The sequence below is a fragment of the Ovis aries genome, chromosome 1 (genome assembly GCF_016772045.2).
Source record: "Ovis aries strain OAR_USU_Benz2616 breed Rambouillet chromosome 1, ARS-UI_Ramb_v3.0, whole genome shotgun sequence".
Classification (NCBI taxonomy): Eukaryota; Metazoa; Chordata; class Mammalia; order Artiodactyla; family Bovidae; genus Ovis; species Ovis aries.
In genome coordinates, this window is record NC_056054.1 from 271,288,048 (window position 1) to 271,307,680 (window position 19,633).

The 19,633-nt window shown below is 46.8% G+C and overlaps 1 protein-coding gene across 11 annotated transcripts in view; it reads right to left on the reverse strand.

The window, feature by feature from the left end:
• Positions 1-2,133: 2,133 nt before the first annotated feature.
• Positions 2,134-19,633, reverse strand: part of ERG (ETS transcription factor ERG) — a 321,571-nt gene continuing 304,071 nt past the window's right edge. For all 11 annotated transcript variants that reach the window (XM_027961764.3, XM_042238489.2, XM_042238507.1 and 8 more), the window contains 4 exons: positions 14,899-14,967; positions 13,961-14,017; positions 13,285-13,332; positions 2,134-4,032 (listed from right to left, as the gene is read on the reverse strand). In XM_027961764.3, the coding sequence (XP_027817565.1) occupies positions 3,512-4,032; positions 13,285-13,332; positions 13,961-14,017; positions 14,899-14,967 (695 nt within the window). In that variant the 3' untranslated portion in view covers positions 2,134-3,511. The remainder of the gene's footprint in view (positions 4,033-13,284; positions 13,333-13,960; positions 14,018-14,898; positions 14,968-19,633) is intronic.

Below are 19,633 nucleotides of genomic sequence, written 5' to 3' on the forward strand. Positions count from 1 at the left end.
ATTTTTAATACTTGATTTCTATAGCCAACCATTTCCCCATTTGACATGAAAAGATTTCAGCAATATTTTCAAACCCAGGTTAAGATAAAAAGGAGGAATGGAAATATGATATACCTGTGAGTAATTCAAAGCCCTTTTCACTCTCTGTCACCTCAGAACCTGTATTTGGGTGGCATGGTGGAAGGCAGGGAAAAATGACGCTGCTTCCTTTAAACACAGGTTAAAGGTCAATGCAGCGGCCCGGGGGACCTCCATGCTTTCCCTATCTGCAATCACCGCCCGCGTCCCAGGTGTTAGTCCCTGCAGCATCGTCCATCCGTGGGACACTGTTCCAGACCCTTGGACCCAGGTGGCAGAAGCTGCCGCAGTGCTGAGAAGCTCTGAAGGAGAGGAAAGCGCTCTATCTGTACCCGACAAATCACTTCATCATGAACCCTTCTGACACACAGCAAGGACATCCAACTGGGAGCAAAAAGTCTTGATTGAGATTTGGGAATCCGCAGAGATTCCATCATACACAAATCTCAAAAGCCTGACATTTAAAACAGGAAGCAAGGGTCCCATCTCTTGCCAACAGAAGGGAAATTCTGCAGGAACCGTGCGTGTACCTCAGAGCAAATCGAGAGATGGGGGCAGCAGAGGGAAAACGCTCTTGATGTCATCGTGAATACCAACTGGAGACTGCTTTGGATTTCAGTTCAATAGGAGCAGAGAGTGAATGATATTTTAGGATATCACTGAGGAATTATTTGGGAGAACTCAGCATTATCATGTTATCTAAAATGATCCCAGTTGCTCATGCTGGTCATAAAGTTTGCTAATAATTTGGATGGGCGAGTGGGAGAGGGAGGTGGGGGAACCATAACTGAGAACATCTGTTAAAATTGAATATGAGAAGCCTGCCTTGTTTTTATTATTTTGCTCATGACACAATCCGGAAAGAGGGGAACTGAGTGACTATCGGAGTAAATGGCTATTTATATGCAGAACGTAGGTGTGCTTCGACTTTGCATTCCAAAATAAAAATGAGTGATCTTTTCCATTAAAACAGTGTGGGTCACCCCCGGCTGCCAGCTTTTATGCTTTTACTTATTTATCTTCCCCAAGGAGACGCAGGCACTTTGCAGGCCTTTCCTAAGCTGCTGTAATTGATGGATAGTTGGATTTCTTTTAATTCGAGTAATGCCGAGTGTCTGCAGCTTTGGTAATCGGATCCCACCAGCGTTAGAGACCACTGCCAAAATATTCAGGGCACAGAGGTTTGGCAACGTCATTTAATCATCGCAAAAGGATTACAGAGTGCAAAATAAGCCCCCAGACAGCTCGGAGATGGGCCAATTCAGAAACCGACTGAGTTTCTGTCAGTTGTACTCACAGTCGATGGGGAGTTGCTGAGGCTTGCTCCCTCTCACATAGCCCTGCATCCCGGCTCTCCTTCACCTTGGCTAAGGCTTCACCTAACCACCTTCACCCTGGCTGAGGCTCCATCCTCAGAAGAGAAAAGACGTCAAGGGTGATGGACTTCAGATCAGAGACATAAACAGTATCTGATCACACGTCAGGCTCAGGACTGGTAAAAATCCCAGACAGGGTACCCAGATTATCCTGGTGAGGGAAGGTCAAGGCCACAGCCTACCTGATGAGAGCCTCTGACGGAGAAGCCAGATGGTGAATTTAGAAGCCGTCCCTGGTCTCGTTCAAGGGAGACACTGCCGCTGTCTGTGATGCTTTATTTACCAACAATAACACAGTTTGCGCTGGGAACAAGCGTGTGTTCACCATGCAATAGACGCTTTAATGCAGGAAAGAAGGGTGATTTGTGACTGAATGGGGATCTGGAATCTATCAATGACCACCCCAGCTTCAGAGGCCTCTTTCCACTCTGGGCCTGAGTCTGGAGACTCCCAGGCTAAACCTGGGGTCCTCCTGCCCTAGATGGGGTGAGCTGGCAAGAAGGCCCCAGAGAGGCCCACACTATTCCGGTGCCAAATGTGCTCAGTCCTTGGCACTCCCTCGCACGAGTTCCCGGACAAAGGAAACCTCTAACACCAAACCCACCCCCACGCAGCACAAGTTTCTATTAAACAATCTGAATCACTTTAAAATAAAAAAGTGCAAAGGCAGACTCCTGTGTAAATCTGATTTGCCATGCTAGGCCAAGCTTATTTTTTATTACATACATTCTGCATTCTAAGAACTAGTAACTTCATATTGTAAACATTAAGCATACAGAGTTAAAGTTCAAGGCCACATTAGATCATTGATTGTCTCTTGTGTCGTGAATCTTTGGCTGGCCGAGATCAACTCGTAGTGTATAAATGCATAAGTTATATAATTATTATATAAAAAGGAAAAAACAAAAAAACAAACCACTGACTTGCATACTTCATTCTGACAAACGCACAGCGTTCGCGACTCAAAAGGAAAACTGGAGGCTGCCTCGCCCCGACACCCAGGCGATCTCAGACTGGGGTAGCCAAGAAGGCTAGTGCTTACCTGACCCCGTGGAGAGCAGAGCCCCCCACCTAAGGATGAGGTCCTGAATGTTTCTTTTTAAATATCAGACAATTCCAGTTACGGTTTTTCTTTTGATAAACAAACAAACAAAACAAGACAAAAAGAGATGCATGACTTTGTTTCTGCGTTCTCCAACTGCCCGTGCCCCACCCCCATCACGCTGTGTCCGTCCTCCTAACACTGGATTTGGTACAACACTGACCGCACGAAGCCTGACATCCCCACGACTCAGCTCTCTGAAGAACCGACACCATCCCAAGTCCAGTCTTCACGGCTCGAGAAGCTCCCTTCCCAGTCCTTCCCTCCTCCTTCCCCTGTTTCTTTCTCTCCCACCTCCTCCATCTACACCCACGTGCCCTCTCTGCACACACCTGCTCAGTCCCGCCCTGTGACACAGAGTTCCCGTCTTAGCGTCAAGGAGTTGGAAGCCTCGGGTTGTTCTTCACATCCAATGGCAAGAATCTGGTTTCACCCAAGACAGATGCCGATGAGTTCCGTTAATGGTGTCTATCGATGGGCCACCACAGTCTCCCTCTCCTCTCTTTTCTGCGTTTGATATGTTTCTCTTTTTAAATACAGGTAGTCTTCCTTCCAATGACGTTAGAAATGGCATGTTAGGTCCAGACTGTGTGGTATCTATTGCTTGAGTTTAATCCCCACTTAATGCACTAGCAGGATTCCCAAAGACTACTCTAAAGGTTTATACACGTCTTCAGAACGTTTTCTTTGGCACTTTGTCCTTATGACGTCACGCAACGTCTTTTACAAGGTCGGTCCACAGATTACCTGTCCGCGTACACCGGTAGCATCCTCTTTATCTCTGTAGTCATGGTTTAGTAAGTCCCTCCCACTCAGAGTCTCTGGGTCTCTCCCCCTGCCCCAGTCGAGCTTTCGCATTTCCCTTGAGGCACTTCTGATTCGTGGTCTCGGATAAGAGTTTGTAGCAATGGATGGGTGTCTACACAGGTGCTGGGAAAGGCCTCTCCCGGGGGCTTTAGTAGTAAGTGCCCAGATGCGAAGGCATATGGCTGGTTGGGAGCCTAGCGCTGGGGTAGATCCCCCCTGTGGGTGAATTCCAGTACGGGTTCGGGGCAGCGAAAAAGCTGGATGACGTCACGGGGAGGGCCGGAGGGTGGGGGGCCACAAAGTTCATCTTCTGCGGGTGGGCGTGATAGGAGCCCATGTAGGGGAGGTCCGAGGGGTACTTGTACAGAGAGGACTCCGGGGGGTGGGGCTGCAGGGCCTGGGCGATCCCGTGGAAGTCGAACTTGTACGCGTAGCGCTTCCCGTGGACTTTGGTCATGATGTTCTTGTCATAGTAGTAGCGGAGGGCCCGGCTGAGCTTGTCATAGTTCATGTTGGGCTTGCTCTTCCGCTCCCCCCAGCGCCGCGCCACCTCGTCCGGGTCGGTCATCTTGAACTCCCCGTTGGTGCCCTCCCAGGTGATGCAGTTGGAATTCGAGCTGTCAGACAGAAGCTCCAGCAGGAACTGCCAAAGCTGGATCTGCCCGCTCCCTGAGGAGGTGGGGAAAGGAAACGGAACATCTGTGAGAACACTGGTGTGCAACGCCGTGCCCCACTCTTTGCAGCCCCAGGGACTGCAGCCCGCCGGGGCCCCTCTGTCCATGGGGTTCTCCAGGCAAGAATACTGGAGTGGGGTTGCCATGCCCTCCTCCTCCAGGGCATCTTCCCAACCCAGAGTTCTGAACCTAGGTCTCCCACATTGCAGGCAGATTCTTTAGAGCGTCTGAGCCACCAGGAAAGCCCAAGAATACTGCAGTGGGTAGTCATTCCTTCTCGAGGGGATCTTCCCGGCCCAGGGATCGAACCAGCATCCCTTGTGTCTCCAGCACTGGCAGGTGGATTCTTTACCACTAGCGCCACCTGGAAAACCCCACGCAGAGTTCCTTTAGCAGGCTGTGCGCCCATCCCTCTGGCCTGGGGGCTTTGGCTGCTCTGGTCCCCCAGCACCAGCCCCCTTTCTCCAGAGAACTGCCCTTGGCCGAACTGGAGCTGCCTCAAACCCCTTCCTCCACCCCAGGTAACCCACAACCTGATGGACTGACAAAGAAATCCAGAGGTAAGGCCCCTGGCCTCAAAGGGGGACCAAATCTGTGATGCTGGTCACGCCCGGGACTTAGCATGGATGGGGTCAGACTGAAGCAAGCTTCCAGCTAAGGTCACATGCATGCACACTCAGTGGCTCAGTCCTGTCTGACTCTCTGTGACCCCATGGACTGCAGCCCGCCAGGCTCCTCTGTCCAGGGGATTCTCCAGGCGAGAATACTGGAGTGGGTTGCCATGCTCTCCTCCAGGGGATCTTCCCGACCCAGGGATCAAACCTACGTCTCTTATGTCTCCTCCTTTGGCAGGTGGGCTGTTTACCACTAGTGCCACCTGGGAAGCCCAGCTAAGACCACAAGCTTCCTTAATCTCTCCCCTGCCGTCTCCGGCATCCTCTCCCTCGAGCATGTACCCTTCGTGGATCGCTTGCCCAAGTGTGCTCAGCCCAAGCTCCACATCTAAGGAACCCCTAAGATGATGATCCTTGGTGATGACCAGGCAGATCTAGAGGCTGATCCAAGTCCTTTCGGGAATGCAAAGAATTCCCAGGGGGCAGAGTTCAAGTTGGTTTCCTTCATTTCTGACTTCCTTAGAAGAGCAGCCAGGTCAACTTTGTGTTTTGGGGCTGGGAATACTTAATTTTCCTCTTTTGTGAGACAGAAAGCGCCATTATGTGGCTGGCAATAATGACAGTACCATTTATGTTGGCTAGGTCAAGTCGAATAATAAAAGTCAGATTTAGGAAATGAACATCGAAAAGTTTATGGAAAAAGTAGAGAATGGAAGTAAACACCGTTATTTCTAACATAACATGGGGCTGGCACGCAGAAAGCCATTCTGTCAAAACTTTTCCTAGAACAGAATTAACCCACTCAAAATGAGGAAGTTTAGAAAAAAAAGTTGGCTATGTCTCAAACCAGATCACCCATTTCCAGTATTTAGGCAAATGCATCATAACGGAAATCCATGTGTTGCCCCTGCGTTGCAACGCCAGTTGGGTTAAGCAGAGTTTTCAGATGAAAACACTGCAACCATGAGTGATTGCAAGTCCTCCTGGGAGTGGAATGAGGCTTCAACTGAGTCAATAAGATCTCATTTGACTGGGTGTCCACACAGCTCTCTTGAGCCCACTGGGGGTCTAGCGATGCAGCTTTTAGGCTTTATTAAATTCAGAGAAACATCCAGGCACAGCATTCTAACCTCTACTTACAATACTTCAGGATGACTGATGGCTCCCTTAGAGAGAAAAGCATGCACATACCAACTGTCTGACTGTGACAAGGAGAAGCTGAGGTGCTTTAAGCAGGTTTTAGGAGTTTTGAAAACAGGCAAGAGGCAGGTCTTCCCTTCCCAGTTCCCAGATACCACCTTGGGCTTGTTACCAAAGAGATGACCTTTTGTTACACTATGAGTAAATACCAACAGATATGATAAAATGATTAAAGGAACTCTGCCAACTCTTCAGGGAATTGATGAAACATAAAAATCAATTATACATTTGCTTTCTCTAAATCCTGTCCACAAGCTCCCCAGATAAATGGCCCAGCTCATAAATCTTTGTTTCCACATTGGCTGTATGCAGTGGATATGTTTGTGAACCTATCCATACGATAGCATCGTGAGAAAGGTCAGCCTTTTCTGAATACATTCTGGAAAATTAGCATTTTTTCACTCTAGCAACACATTTGAAATGTATTAACAGCTTGTAGTTCATCGCAATGTAAAGTCTTCACTTTTGGGGGGCCACATATTCAAACTGTTCTCAATCAACTTTTGCTGCCCCCAACATTTCATTAATATGCATTTTAAAAAATACAAAGAGCTGTTTGAGAAAACCATATGGTTTTAGTATATATATTGTAACTAAAGGATCACTACTTGAAAAAAATTTCATATATGACTTGGGAATAGGGAAAAACATGGATTTTTGATTTAAACAATCTAACATATGTTTCAATATAAACACACAGAGTTGTTTGAAAATAGATATTCACTGTCAACCTCCTCCCATAGAGAGAGCAATCCCACAGATTTTGTATAAAATACACAGATTTTCCTAAACAGCCAAAATTATACTTGTCATCTCTTCAAACCTTGGCGTTGTCTCTTGGGAATCTGTCGCTCACTTACATCTTTTATAAACGTGTGTAAGAGAAAAATGGCAGAGAAAAGTGTTTTCTCATCGCTCCTGTTTCTAAAGAACTAGTAAGTTGGGGGCCTAAGTTCATGGCCGGAAACTGAAGGGTCAAAGGATGGATGAGGAATGTCTCCTTTGACTATTTTGCCATCAGCCCTTAAGACACAGGGGCTTGACGTCTGAGCCTTTCAAGGGCATATGGGAATAAGACATCTGCAAAGCAAAATTCATCTGCTTCCTTACCAAAAAATAACAGCCATAAATGTAAATCAATGAATGTTTAAGTTGCTGTTGTTTAGTCACTAAGTCATGTCTGGCTTTTTGCGACCTCATGGACTGCAGCCCTCCAGGCTCCTCTATCCAAGAGATTTCCCAGGCAAGAATACCAGAGTGGGTTGCCATTTCCTTCTCCAGGGATCTTCCTGCACCAGGGATGGAATCCCTATCTCCTGAATTGGCAGGTGAGTTCTTTACCACTGAGCAACCAGGAAGCCCCATTGTTTAAGCAGACATTATCAAATGCAGCATTATGTCAAGCTCATTAACTGTTCAGTGTGCTGTAACAACACCTACGGCCTTCACAGTCTATAGCAGATCTTCTTGCTCTGCTTGAATTCTCAAGGGAGCCCAATATTTGCTGAGGAGTTACAGTCAATGGTAAATTAAACAAGTTATTCATGGCTATAGAATTTCAAAAGCCATTTATTAAATTCTTCTTTTACTGTCAAAACAGTAACACTGTGTGCTAAAGGTGTGTATTAGAAGATAGAATAGAGATCCCCAAAACACGAATACCTAAGATTTAGGGAGTCTAAGAGTGGGTAAACCAAGTAAAAGCAGAAGCTCTTTTAAGACCAACTGTCCATCCAACAGCCTCATCACCTGCACCTCAAGAATCACCTTCTTTGGAAAAGAAAAACCTCTTTACATCTCTTTTCTCCTCTATCCTGATAACCTCCTTTGAAACATAGTAAAGAGTAGCTACGTTTGTCCTAGGTTTGTCCAGGGTAATTAACTAAAAGGCAAGATTGGGGAAAGAGGGAATCCAAGCCTGTTAGCTGCCCACTTACAGGAAGGCCCAGTGGGATGAAGGGGCCTGGGGCGTGGCTTCGAAGAAGACAAAAGGCAAGCCTTTAATTCTGGGAGAGGACTGTCATCTCCGATTCAAAGAAAAGAAGACAGAAGATGGAGGTTTAAAAGGGAGGGGATATATGTATACCTACAGCTGACTCATGTTGAGCTTTGGCAGAAAACAACAACATTCAGCAAAGCAGCTATCCTTCAATAAAAAAATAAATTAAAAAGAAAAGAAGAGAAACCCCATAGCACAGAAGTACAAACTGGGCAACAGAAAAGGGCCAAACATCTAAACGGTTTATAAACCACAGAGAAAAGCACAGCTGGGAGTGACTCAGCAGCCATGGGGCAAGCAGGAGGGGGAGTCCCAAGGAGGACCCTCAGCCCCCAGCTGATGGAGGGAGAGAGATGTAAATAAAGCAGAGGGGGGCCCAGCAGGCACTGCAGGGGCCGACCTTTGGACTTTCTGCAGTAGCTAGAGGTGCTGCAGAAAAACCCAAGGGCATAGCCTGGACCCCCCACACCAGGTCAAGATCAGGGCGGCAGGCATGTGGCCCAAACGGAAGGCTTTGTCAGGGCTCACGGTGGCTCAGACAGGACTGGTGGGGGTGGGGGAGTGGGGGGAGAGGGAAGCATGGGGGCCGGAAGCACCCCTTTGGAATCGGCACCGTCTCAGCTGAATCCTGGCTCTGCCTCTTAATGGGACTTGGGGTGGCTCGCCCGGCTGTCTGTGCCTCAGTGTCCCTATCTGCAGAATGGGGTGATGCAATGCTATCAACATAGCAGTATTATAATGCCACCTTGCAGGGCCACCATGAAGATAAACTCAGTGCATGAGTGCTCAGATCATCTGTCTGAGCTGGAAACCAGGGTCTAACGAAAGGTACCTCCCTTGCCTACAAACAGGAGACACCAAAGGAAACCAACCACCCTCCTTCCTCCCAAAAAATCGCAGGCTGGCAGGACAGAAGCTGGGGATGGTGGTGTTCTCAGGGCTGGCCAGTGTTCCTGGAAGCTGACTAGTACCAGGCATCATTCTGAAGACTTTCCATGTGTTTAGTTAATCCCTCGATTCCCAGAACTATGTGACAGCCCACGGCAGGGATGAGGAATCAGAGCCCAAGAGGCAGAGTGACTGATCTTGCTGGAGGTCAGCAAGGGCTGGAACCTGGACTCCAGTCTTGCTTTCAGGCCTGGGTTCCACACACACCTCCACAGCCCCTTCAGGTCCTTTGGCCCCTCCCTGGACCTGCGGCTGGTAAGTCTCAGTAGAAGACTGGACACTCCTACCTCCTATCCAATGCCAAAACATCCCCAACACTGGTCTCTGGCCCTGCCTGGAGCAGGTTCCACTTTCACGCTCACCATTAAAGACTCCCCCGTGAGCCCCACGGGAGCCAGTGAACTCCTGTTCCCAGGAAGCACTTTCCCGGACAGGCAATTTCTGTCCATCACAGGAGCCATGGTAAACATCAGCCACTCTGATGGGATTTAAAGGGGCAGTGTCGCTAATATCTGATCCAGGACTTCATAGTGCAAGGACACACTCGTCTCAGCAGGAGAAATGTGGTCCACGCTGCACACCAAGTGCATATTTGGGAGGGAGATGCAGAGATGCTGTTATCATTTTGGGCATTCGCATCATGTGAGGTCATCTTTTCATTTAAAAGTGGCTTTTAAAGTTTGCATTGGTGTGGAGAGCAGAGGCAGCAGTCTCAAGTGGTGAAGGATTTATTTATCAGAGACCGGGCAACCAGAACCAAACAGGAAGAAACATTCTCATTAACAGCAGGATAAAAGATATTCTTGTTTTAGGAGGGGGAGGCCCCATGAGTGTAACTGACACACAGCCTAAGGAGAGACGGAGAAAGTGAAAGTGTTAGTCGCTCATTCTTGTGCGACTCTTTGCGACCCCATGGACTGAAGCCCGCCAGGCTCCTCTGCCCATGGGATTTCCTAGGCAAGAATATTGGAGTGGGTTGCCATTCCCTTCTCCATGGGATCTTCCCCACCCAGGGATCAAACCTGGGTTTCCTGCAAGTCACCTGCATTGCAGGCTGATTCCTTATCATCTGAGCCACCAGGGAAGCCCAATCCATTATAAACTAAGTAAGAGAAGTCTTTATCTTCAAGTCAGAAGTTGGATGTTGGGATTTCCCTAGCAGTCTGGTGGTTAAGGTTTTGCCTTCTAATGTAGGGAGGCTGCAGGTTCAATCCCTGGCCAGGGAGCTAAGACTCCACATGCCTCGAGGCCAAAAAAAAAAAAAACCACGCCAAAACATAAAACAGAAGCAGTACTGTAACAAATTCAAAAAAGACTTTACAATGGCCCACATTAAAAAAAAAAAATCTTAAAAAAAAGTTGGATGTTGCCACTTTCCCTGGACCCAGTGGACACAGTCTTAGTGGAATAAAGCGCAGCCTTGGCTCACGATGCCAGCGCTGCTATTAGGTTCCAAGACATCTTCCATTTTCCCAGGCCAGTGAGTGCTCCTTGCTCTGCCTGCAAGTCGCTCTACCCGCTGTGGGCATCCCCAGGCACTAAGCCCTCTGTTAAGGGGCCACAGCTCTCTTTGGCCCCAAGTCACCAACCAAGCGCCACCTTTATCTGTGACGCCATGGGCACAGACCTATATATATTTCACTTCACCCTTCTGGGCGGGTGAAAGGGCCGGCCTGGTTTTGCTTAGTGCTGCTGGACAGGCTCCTGCCCTCTATCCTTAACTGCAGCCCCGTCCCAAGCGCCGAAGCAGCTGTTTGAACGGAATCCTTCCTTTCCGTGCTCTGGGTCCTCATTCTCCAAGAGCTCCCTCTTCCCTGCTCGCTCAGTGGCAGGGGAGGGGCCAGAAAATATTAAAGCAGGTTTTGGAGGCAGAGAGTTGGGGTTCAAATCTGGCCTCTCTTCTGGTGGGCTGCGTGACCCAGGAGAAGTTAGCTCATTCATCGGGACCTCTGATTCCCCTTCTGCAGGAGGAAGACCATGGTGTTCCGAGACAAGCATTTGCCCAGGCGTGATATGGCTGGGGGGAAAGGGGAGCTATTGGATTGTTATTTCACATTATTGTATGAACATTCCCAAAGCGTTCCAGCTTCCACCCTTTCCCCCTTTCTAATCTCTCCTGAATGCTCCTGCCAGATTAGTCTTCCTGAAGCCTGACTGATAATCATCATCTCAAAACACAGTAATGGTTTTTATGTGACTGGTTATGGATGAAGGTGGAAGAGGAGAGTGAAATACTGGCTTAAAACACAACACTCAAAAAGCTAAGATCATGGCATCCAGTCCCATCACTTCATGGCAAACAGATGGGGAAAAAACGGAAACAGTGGGCTTTCTTTTCTTGGGCTCCAAAATCACTGCAGGTGGTGACTGAAGCTATGCAATTAAAAGATGCTTTCTTCTTGGAAAAAAAGATATGATAAACCTAGATAGCGTATTAAAAAGCAGGGACATCATTCTGCTGACAAAGGTTCATGTAGTCAAAGCTACAGTTTTTCCAGTAGTCAAGTATGGATGTGAGAGTTGGACCATAAAGAAGGCTGAGCGCCAAAGAAGTGATGCTTTTGACCTGTGGTGTTGGAGAAGACTCTTGAGAGTCCCTTGGACTTCAAGGAGATCCAACCAGTCCATCCTAAAGGAAATCAATCCTGAATACCCATTGGAAGGACTGATGCTGAAGCTGAAGCTCCAATCCTTTGGCCACCTGATGTGAAGAGCTGACTCACTGGAAAAGACCCTGATGCTGGGAAAGATTGAAGGTAGGAGGAAAAGGGGAGGACAGAGGATGAGATGGTTGGATGGCATCATCAGCTCAATGGACATGAATTTGAGTGAACTCCGGGAGACAGTGAAGAACAAGGAAGCCTGGTGTGCCGCAGTCCACAGGGTTGCAGAGTCAGACAGGACTGAGCAACTGAACAGCAATGGAGGCAGCTGCAAATGGAAGCGGAGCACAGGCGTAAGAGCAGCTTCAGGAGATGCAGCCGCCAGGCGGGCGCCGAGGAAGCCCGTGTCCGTGGAAGCTCCTTGTGAGTCAAGGAGAGCATCTCGTTACTCCCTGCATTCACTTATCTGGCAAATAATTTTTGAGCACCTGGTCTATGCCTGGATTTAATGCAATAAACAAAAGAGATCCATTCAATTCTCTGCTGTTTAAAAAATATTTGCTGCACTAGTTACCATTAACTAAACTTCAGCGTCAAAGACACAGAACTCCCAATAATGATATTTTACGTTCTCCAAAGTATAGATTCCCTTGTGGGGATTTACACAGAATCTACATTTTCCTGTTTCTAACCCCATTTTGGCCTCAACGTTTGGGAAATACACATTCCAGCTGGGATTTCCAACATGCCTGTGACATCTTGGCATCTGACGCTGCTGTTGAGAATATGCATCATATGCTGTGCATTTCTGAAGTGGAGGCCTGCACAGCTGGTTCTGACCCGAATACACACAAATCAAACAACCTGGCTGGCACCGAGGCGCGGTGCCAGGTCACAGTCCTTGGCAAGGGACAGGCTACAGATGGACGATGAAAGATCTGCGCTTTCTTCTGGCACCTGAGTTCAGACATAGGCCATTCACTGGCCACGAGCCTGCGTTTGAAGCCTTACGGTTGTCATTAGGTTCTTTTTTTTTTTTTTAAAGATATTATTTTATCTGCTGTGTGATGGGCTGAAGTGTGGTCCTCCTCCCTGCTAATTCATATGTAAGGTTTGCTCAGTACCTTGGAATGTGACATCATGGGAATAGGACCTTTAGAGGGGTAATCACATTAGAGTAATGTCATCTGCATGGGTTCTAATCCAGTTTGACTAGCGTCCTGGTAGAAATGGGAGTTTGGGCACAGAGATAACATACAGAAGTAAGGAGATGCAGGCAAAGACGGCCGTCTGCAAGCCAAGGAGAGGTCTTCTTCTCCATGGCCCACAGAGGGAAAGAACCCTGACAACTTGATTTTGGACTTCAGGCCTCTAGTACTTCCCAGGTGGCGCTAGTGGTAAAGAACCTGCCTGCCAATGCGGAGACGTTCAAGACTTGGGTTCCATCCCTGGGTTGAGAAGATCCCTTGGAGGAGGGCATGGCAACCCACCCCAGTATTCTTGCCTGGAGAATCCCCACGAACAGAGGAGCCTGGTGGGTCGCAAAGAGTCGGACACAACTAAAGGGACTTAGCACACACGCATGCCTCTAGAACCAGGAGACAATAAATGTCTGATGTCTAAGCTCCCAGCTTGTACTTGGTCAGCGCAGCCCTAGGAAGCTGAAACAACTTGGATTAGGTACGGATGCTCTTTGCTGAAGCTAAATCTTAAAGTTTATAACCCAACCCTTTTATTTGCCATTTAGGCAAGTAATCCAGTGAAACCTACAACTTAAATTTGTTCAGTGGAAGGGATTTCTTTGCCTATACAGGTTCAACATGCAAAATCGCTCCTGCCCAAAAGATAACTTGGTAAGAGCAAAACTATCAGCAGTGTCTCACCTGGATTTGCAAGGCGGCTACTTGTGGGTCCAAGAATCTGGTAAGGATCTGCAGTAAAAAGAAAAGACATGATTGGGAGCAGATGGGATGTAACTGTAAGAATGATGCTGACCTGCTGGTGTTTTCAGATTTTAGAGCACGACTTCCTGTATTAGAGACGATGTCACACGGATCTGAGACAGGCTTCGAGGTAAAGATCTCCTAGCTGGTGGCTGAGCTCAGATTTGGTCTGGGGTTCCTGACATCCAGTCCAGGCCTCTCTCCAACCCAGAACATAAACAGGGCAAATGTCCTCAGTCCCCCACGGTCCCCAGGACAATACTGGCTGCATCGCTCAGCATGCTGGCAGCAGAAACATTCCACTGCATTTCTGGGCTGATGTTGTTGTACGTGGCCTGGAAGGTAAAAGTCAAATAATTCCCAGGATACAAAGAAGCTGGGTGCAGATGGAATGTATTTTCCATATTTACTGCATAGATTTTGTAAACGGTTTAGCAAAAACTCAATCATTTCCAATTGAGTAGACTGGTAGTTTGGTGCCCATTTTACATATGGAACAGTCCTAAGGAAGACAAAGGAATATTAATTTCACTTAGAAAGTGACACATTTTAGAAAGATGCCGCTAGACCCATCTTCTCTTCTTTTATGACCATCAAGAGGCTCCCTGAAACATACCTAGCTGAGGACGCTGGTCTTCAGTTTTGGGCACTGTGGAAGGAGACGGCTGAGCAGCTGAAAATCCAAAAATGAAAGAGACAATCAGCCATAACTTGTGTTTGACTACTAGACTTTGGTGCTGCTGTCCATCATTCCACCAATTATCTTGGTTATGAACACGAGAGTCCTGCTCTTATGGTAAGAAGCATCTTAGGGTAGGGGAAATGTTTCCTTTTTAACAAAATCAAATGCAAACATAGTAGCAAAACAAAGGCCCTCTAACTTATTTTAAAAATATTTTTGGTCAGTCCAGGTTCGATGCATGATACTGGATGCTTGGGGCTGGTGCACTGACACGACCCAGAGGGATGGTACGGGGAGGGATGAGGGAGGGGGTTCAGGATGGGGAACATGTGTATACCTGTGGTGGATTCATGTTGATGTATGGCAAAACCAGTACAATATTGTAAAGCAATTAACCTCCAATTAAAATAAATACATTTATATTTTAAAAATTTATTTGTGCCCCATTTTTTCCAAAACTAAAAAGAAAATTTGAGATGGTTTACGAAACAAATGAAAATGAATCGCCCTCTAAAATAAATAGATAAAGGGGAATTACTAGGAAGATAAAATAAAGCCAGGAATACTTTAAACATGGCCACGATTGGGAAATGACCTGGCGTTTAACCCGTACTCAAAGCATCCCATGAGACATGTATTTGTTCATGTGGAAATACATCACCTTGTTCACTTCTTTCTGTTAGAGAAATACGTCTAACCCCCAAAGAGCATGAATCATTGCATTTAAAGATCAGTTGCACTTTGGGGCCAAAGGGACACACCTGTACGTTGAAAAAGCACAAACTGGCTAAAGAAATGATCAGTTACTCCATCAAGAGTTACCCACTGCCTGGTGATGAAAGGGTTCAAGGCAGCAGGAACCAACATCGTACCTTTCGACTGGGGGGCGGGGTGGCCGTGGCTGGTCCAGGCGGATCTCCTGGGTGGTTCATAAGGTAAATCTGTAAAGACAAATAAAATGACTAAAAGATCAATGATGTGACTTGATAATAGCTATTTTGTATGCTTTTTAAAGTTTGTGTTCATTAGAATAATGGAGAAGACCCAGTGATCCAAAGAAACATTCAACCTGGGTTTCATGAGATTTATGTTTTATTTATAAAAGATAACTATCTTTTATCAATCTAACCCATTTTCACCCATTAATCTGAAAACTCCCATGGACAGATTCTCTTGGAGCTGGTGGACTCCCCTAAGATAATTCACTACAATCATAGCCAAGACCATATCGTTTCTTACCATCTCTTTGTTTTGCTTCCAGCTTGAGCTGACTGAAGTCCATTACCCCATTATTACGTGCATGACCTGTCTAAAACACAGCCTGAGGTATGGAAGAATGAACTGATACCTGCTCGAGGCCTGACCCTAAATCCAACAAATGGCATTGGTGTTCCTTCCTCTTCTTCCTTGGAAAAGAGTACTGCCTTCTTTATTTGCCCCCTGCCTCTCTCAGCCACCCCTCATTCCCCCTCATCCACTTTTATTAAATCAGTCTTAAGGGACTAGCTCTTTTTCTGTGCAAATGTCTACTTTTTCTCCTGCTCCAAATGAATTTAGGATTTCCCTAAAAGGAATCACATGAAGTCATCGGTAAGACTGAAACAGTATTGCCCCTGCAACATAGCAGTGGTCATGGAACTGAAGTATATGCCAATGATTTTTTTTTTGTATTTATAATGTATTGTCACTTGTCCCATAAACCTTCATCACGCTTTGCATACGCAAATTGAATAATTATATTTCGGCACCCTCAGTGCAAGCTCTGTTATGATTATGACTCTAAGTCGGTTCAAGTTTCCTTTAAAATATATTCCAGAAATGTTATTATGCATGCTCTCATTGACCATGCCCATGCAAAGCTATGACAGAGCCACTTCACATCTACGTCTTCTTGGATTGGGAGGTCTTGGTTCAATGCCAGGCATCACTGGGCCAGCTGAAAGCCATACCCAGGTCCTGGAGCAGGTGTCCTGCGGCGAGACACCTGGAGGTGGCTATAAACTCTCACGTGGAGAGATTTTAAACTTGGTTCAAAATTGGCCACTTTGTGGGTCCATCTTCAAAAAGCTTGACTATGTTGCAAAAGCCACGTCTCTTTCCATTTTCCTATCCCAGAGAGACAAGCAATGAAATGCAACATGAAATCCAACACAGAATTGCCCTAATTTATTTGGTCTGTTTGGCTACGACCATCTCGACTGGTGTGGTCTGTGAAATCCTACTCTCCAGAGCTTTGGTTGAGTTTGATCACTTTCTTTGCTGCTGCACCGCACCACTCCCTCTCCACTGGCATTTTTGTATTTTGGGACTGGAAGAGTTTCCCACCCAGTCCCTTGGATTCTCATTTTTCTGATGGTGGGATTACACAGGGGAGTTAAATCTGCAGCTGCTATCAATTTACCACTAAATTTCAACTTACATCGCTGGGGGCATTTGCACACGGATTCTCATCGAGTTGCATTTGGTCTAGAAAATGGTCAGCCAGAGTCTCAATTTGAGAACTGTCTCAGAAACAAAAATCTAGGAGGGCAATTGTAACAGTATCTTAGCCCACTACAGGAGCAGACAGTCACACCGACAACAGGGCTTCTATCTACAGAGTGAAAAAGCAAGAGAATTCAGAAATATGTTCCAGGTCCTCGTTCCTCCACAGACCAGCAGTACTGGTAACCTCTGGGAGCTTGTTATAAACGCAGAATCTCACTCTAGATCTACTGAAGTAGAATCTGCATTTTACCAGATATGACCTGCAATCCCACTCCTGGGGATATGTCGGGAAAAAACCAGAAGACACGTGCACCCCACTGTTCATAGCAGCACTACTCACAATAGCCAAGACACGGAAGCAGCCTAAATGTCCATTGACAGACAAACGGATAAAGAAGACGTGCTACACATGTGCAATGGAATATCGATGCTGTTTAGTTGCTAAGTCATGTCTGACTCTCTTTTGCAACCCTGTGGACCATAGCTCACCAGGCTCCTCTGTCCCTGGGATTCTCCAGGCAAGAACACTGGAGTGGGTTGCCATTTCCTTCTCCTGTGTAGGTATATATATGTACACATATATATGTATGCACATATATATATATAACTGAATCACTTTTTTCTGTACACCAGAAAATATGACATTCTAAATCAACTATACTTCAATTTCAAAACAAGATCTCACTTGACTTGGCTGTATGCTGAAGTTTGAGAAAGCCTGTTCTAGACAATTTCCTTTTTTCTTTTCTACAAACCTGTGTTCCTACAGATAATTATTTCAGAAATGCTATCCGAGTCTGCGAATGCCAATAAATGAGAGGACCAAGTTCTAGATTGAATGCTTTTGCCTGAAATATGAGAACACGAATGGAATTAGTAGCCAGTGTCAGCCGGTGAGTCTGCTGCTATCTTAAACATAAGACTGCCCGTGAAATGTACCTGGAAGAAATTAGGCATCAAGCCATGAATAGAAAAATATTTTGAAACTCTGTCTTCATGAAGTCCTTCTTAGAGGGCACAACCGTGTCCCATCCTGCCTCGAAAATCAGTCAGGACCTAACAACTCCAAGCCTGATTCTTAGCCAAGAACTTGAGATGTTTACATGAACAATGATTAATGTGCTCATGAGCATATTGCCATGGAAGATAAGTGGAGTTTTGTTTTTGTTCATGAAATTCTGCCCTGGGGCTGTCTTATCAGCTACTGATCATGTGTTGTGGGGGCCCCAAGCCCCCTCCTGTGGGATGTAAATTGGGGAATGTTGAACCAAGCCTCACTGAGACGAGAGACGACCATTTCAGTGACCTCGCCAGCAGCTACACCACCTCGAAGCAGAGCCAGTTTTGAGCAGTTTTGCTCCTTGGCTGCTTGAAAAATTATGACACCGTGTACATTTGCTATTTGCCCCTGATGGATTAGTAGATCATAAGACTTTGAGTAAGAACACAGTTTACATGTCACTTTTGGTGGTCATTTCAACCCACCCTTCATTTCTCGTCCATTTTGATCTTCAAGGCCATTAACTCATAAACTTGGCAGCAGGTCTGTGCCAGGGAAGGCTGCTTTCTGGCATGGGTTCTGCTCTTTTTATTTCTTTAACAGACTGTGTTTTAAAACTGAGCTTTATAAGAACCATTCCAGAGGCAGCTGAAGGTACCAAAGAAGTATGTTCTCTGCCATGATTTAGACTAAAACCCACAAAACTACAAAGATGGAGTGTGACTATTGCTGGCTCCTTCACCCCAGCACCTTTGCTTATATTCTGGGAGGTAAGATAACTGTGGTGCTGGAGCAGACTCTTCAGAGTCCCTTGGACTGCAAGGAGATCAAACCAGTCAATGCTAAAGGACATCAGCCCTGAACATTCATTGGAAGCACTGATGATGAAGCTGAAGCTGAAGCCCCAATACTTTAGCCACCTGATGCAAAGAGCTGACTCACTGGAAAAGATCCTGATGCTGGGAAAGATTGAAGGCCAAAGAAGAAGGGGGCAGCAGAGGATGAGATGGTTGGATGGCATCACCAACTCAATGGACATATATTTGAGCAAACTCCGGGAGATAGTGGAGGACAGAGGAGCCTGGCGTGCTGCAGTCCATGGGGTTTCAGAGTCGGACATGACTTAGTGACTGAATGGCAACAACAAGATCAGTTCCTGATTCTGAAAGAGACTCCTCCCCACCGTTGCTCCCTCCTCTAGACATCAATGAAGTAAGACAGCATCCTTGCTGTCCTTCTTGCAAGATTAGGTTCACCAAGTTTTATGCTCTCTTTTCATCAGGATCACTGAACAGCCCTGCTAGCCCTCTTCAAGTCCACCCACCACTTTAAAGGACCAGAACTTGGATCGTGAGAGGGCTTACCCTCCCTCTGCAGGACCCATGCCACATGTATGAAGCAACTCTGGAGGTCCCTGGCTGTGCTGGATGTGAAAGGATGGATTCTGCCAGTTCTCAATGAGCTTGGATGTTTACGGCAAAGACACAAAGACCAAGAGCTATGGCCCCAAACCAATATCTAAACTCCTACTTAATGCATGGGGTTTTTAGAGTAACGCCTACTACCATGATGAAATGACCCTCTCCCATTCTCCTTCAGCTCTCCCTACAGTCTTCTAAACTCCTCTGCAAAGGCATGGAGATCTGGTGGCGGGGGTGCGTTTCGCCTTGCCTTCTCAACCAGGTTTGCAGGTCTGTGGTTATAGCAGAGTCAGGGCAAAGGCAAGCATGCATTTTCAGCCATGTGCTGTGATGCAGGCTTCTCTGAGGAGACAGGGCATCAGCTGTGTGGTCTTGCTGTGACTGGAGGTGCTGCTGGGCACTGCACTGCAAACCCTGAAGGAGGAACCATCACAGATTCCCAGAAACGCTTGAAGAGCCCCAGCTGAAAAGCCACAGCCGAGGCTGCACTTGCAGACCTGACTCCAGTCTCTTTCAACAGCATCCGAGATGTGTATCGCGGAGTATGGGCTGCCATGGTGACGGAGGAGAGGGCAGGTTACAGATCGTCCTGGGCTTACACCAGAGCTTTCCCATACGCTGCTCCAAAGCTATCAGGCAGGGCTCACATCGCGAGATCAAAAACCAGCCTGCAAGTTTCCCCGAGTCAGACTTGCCTCT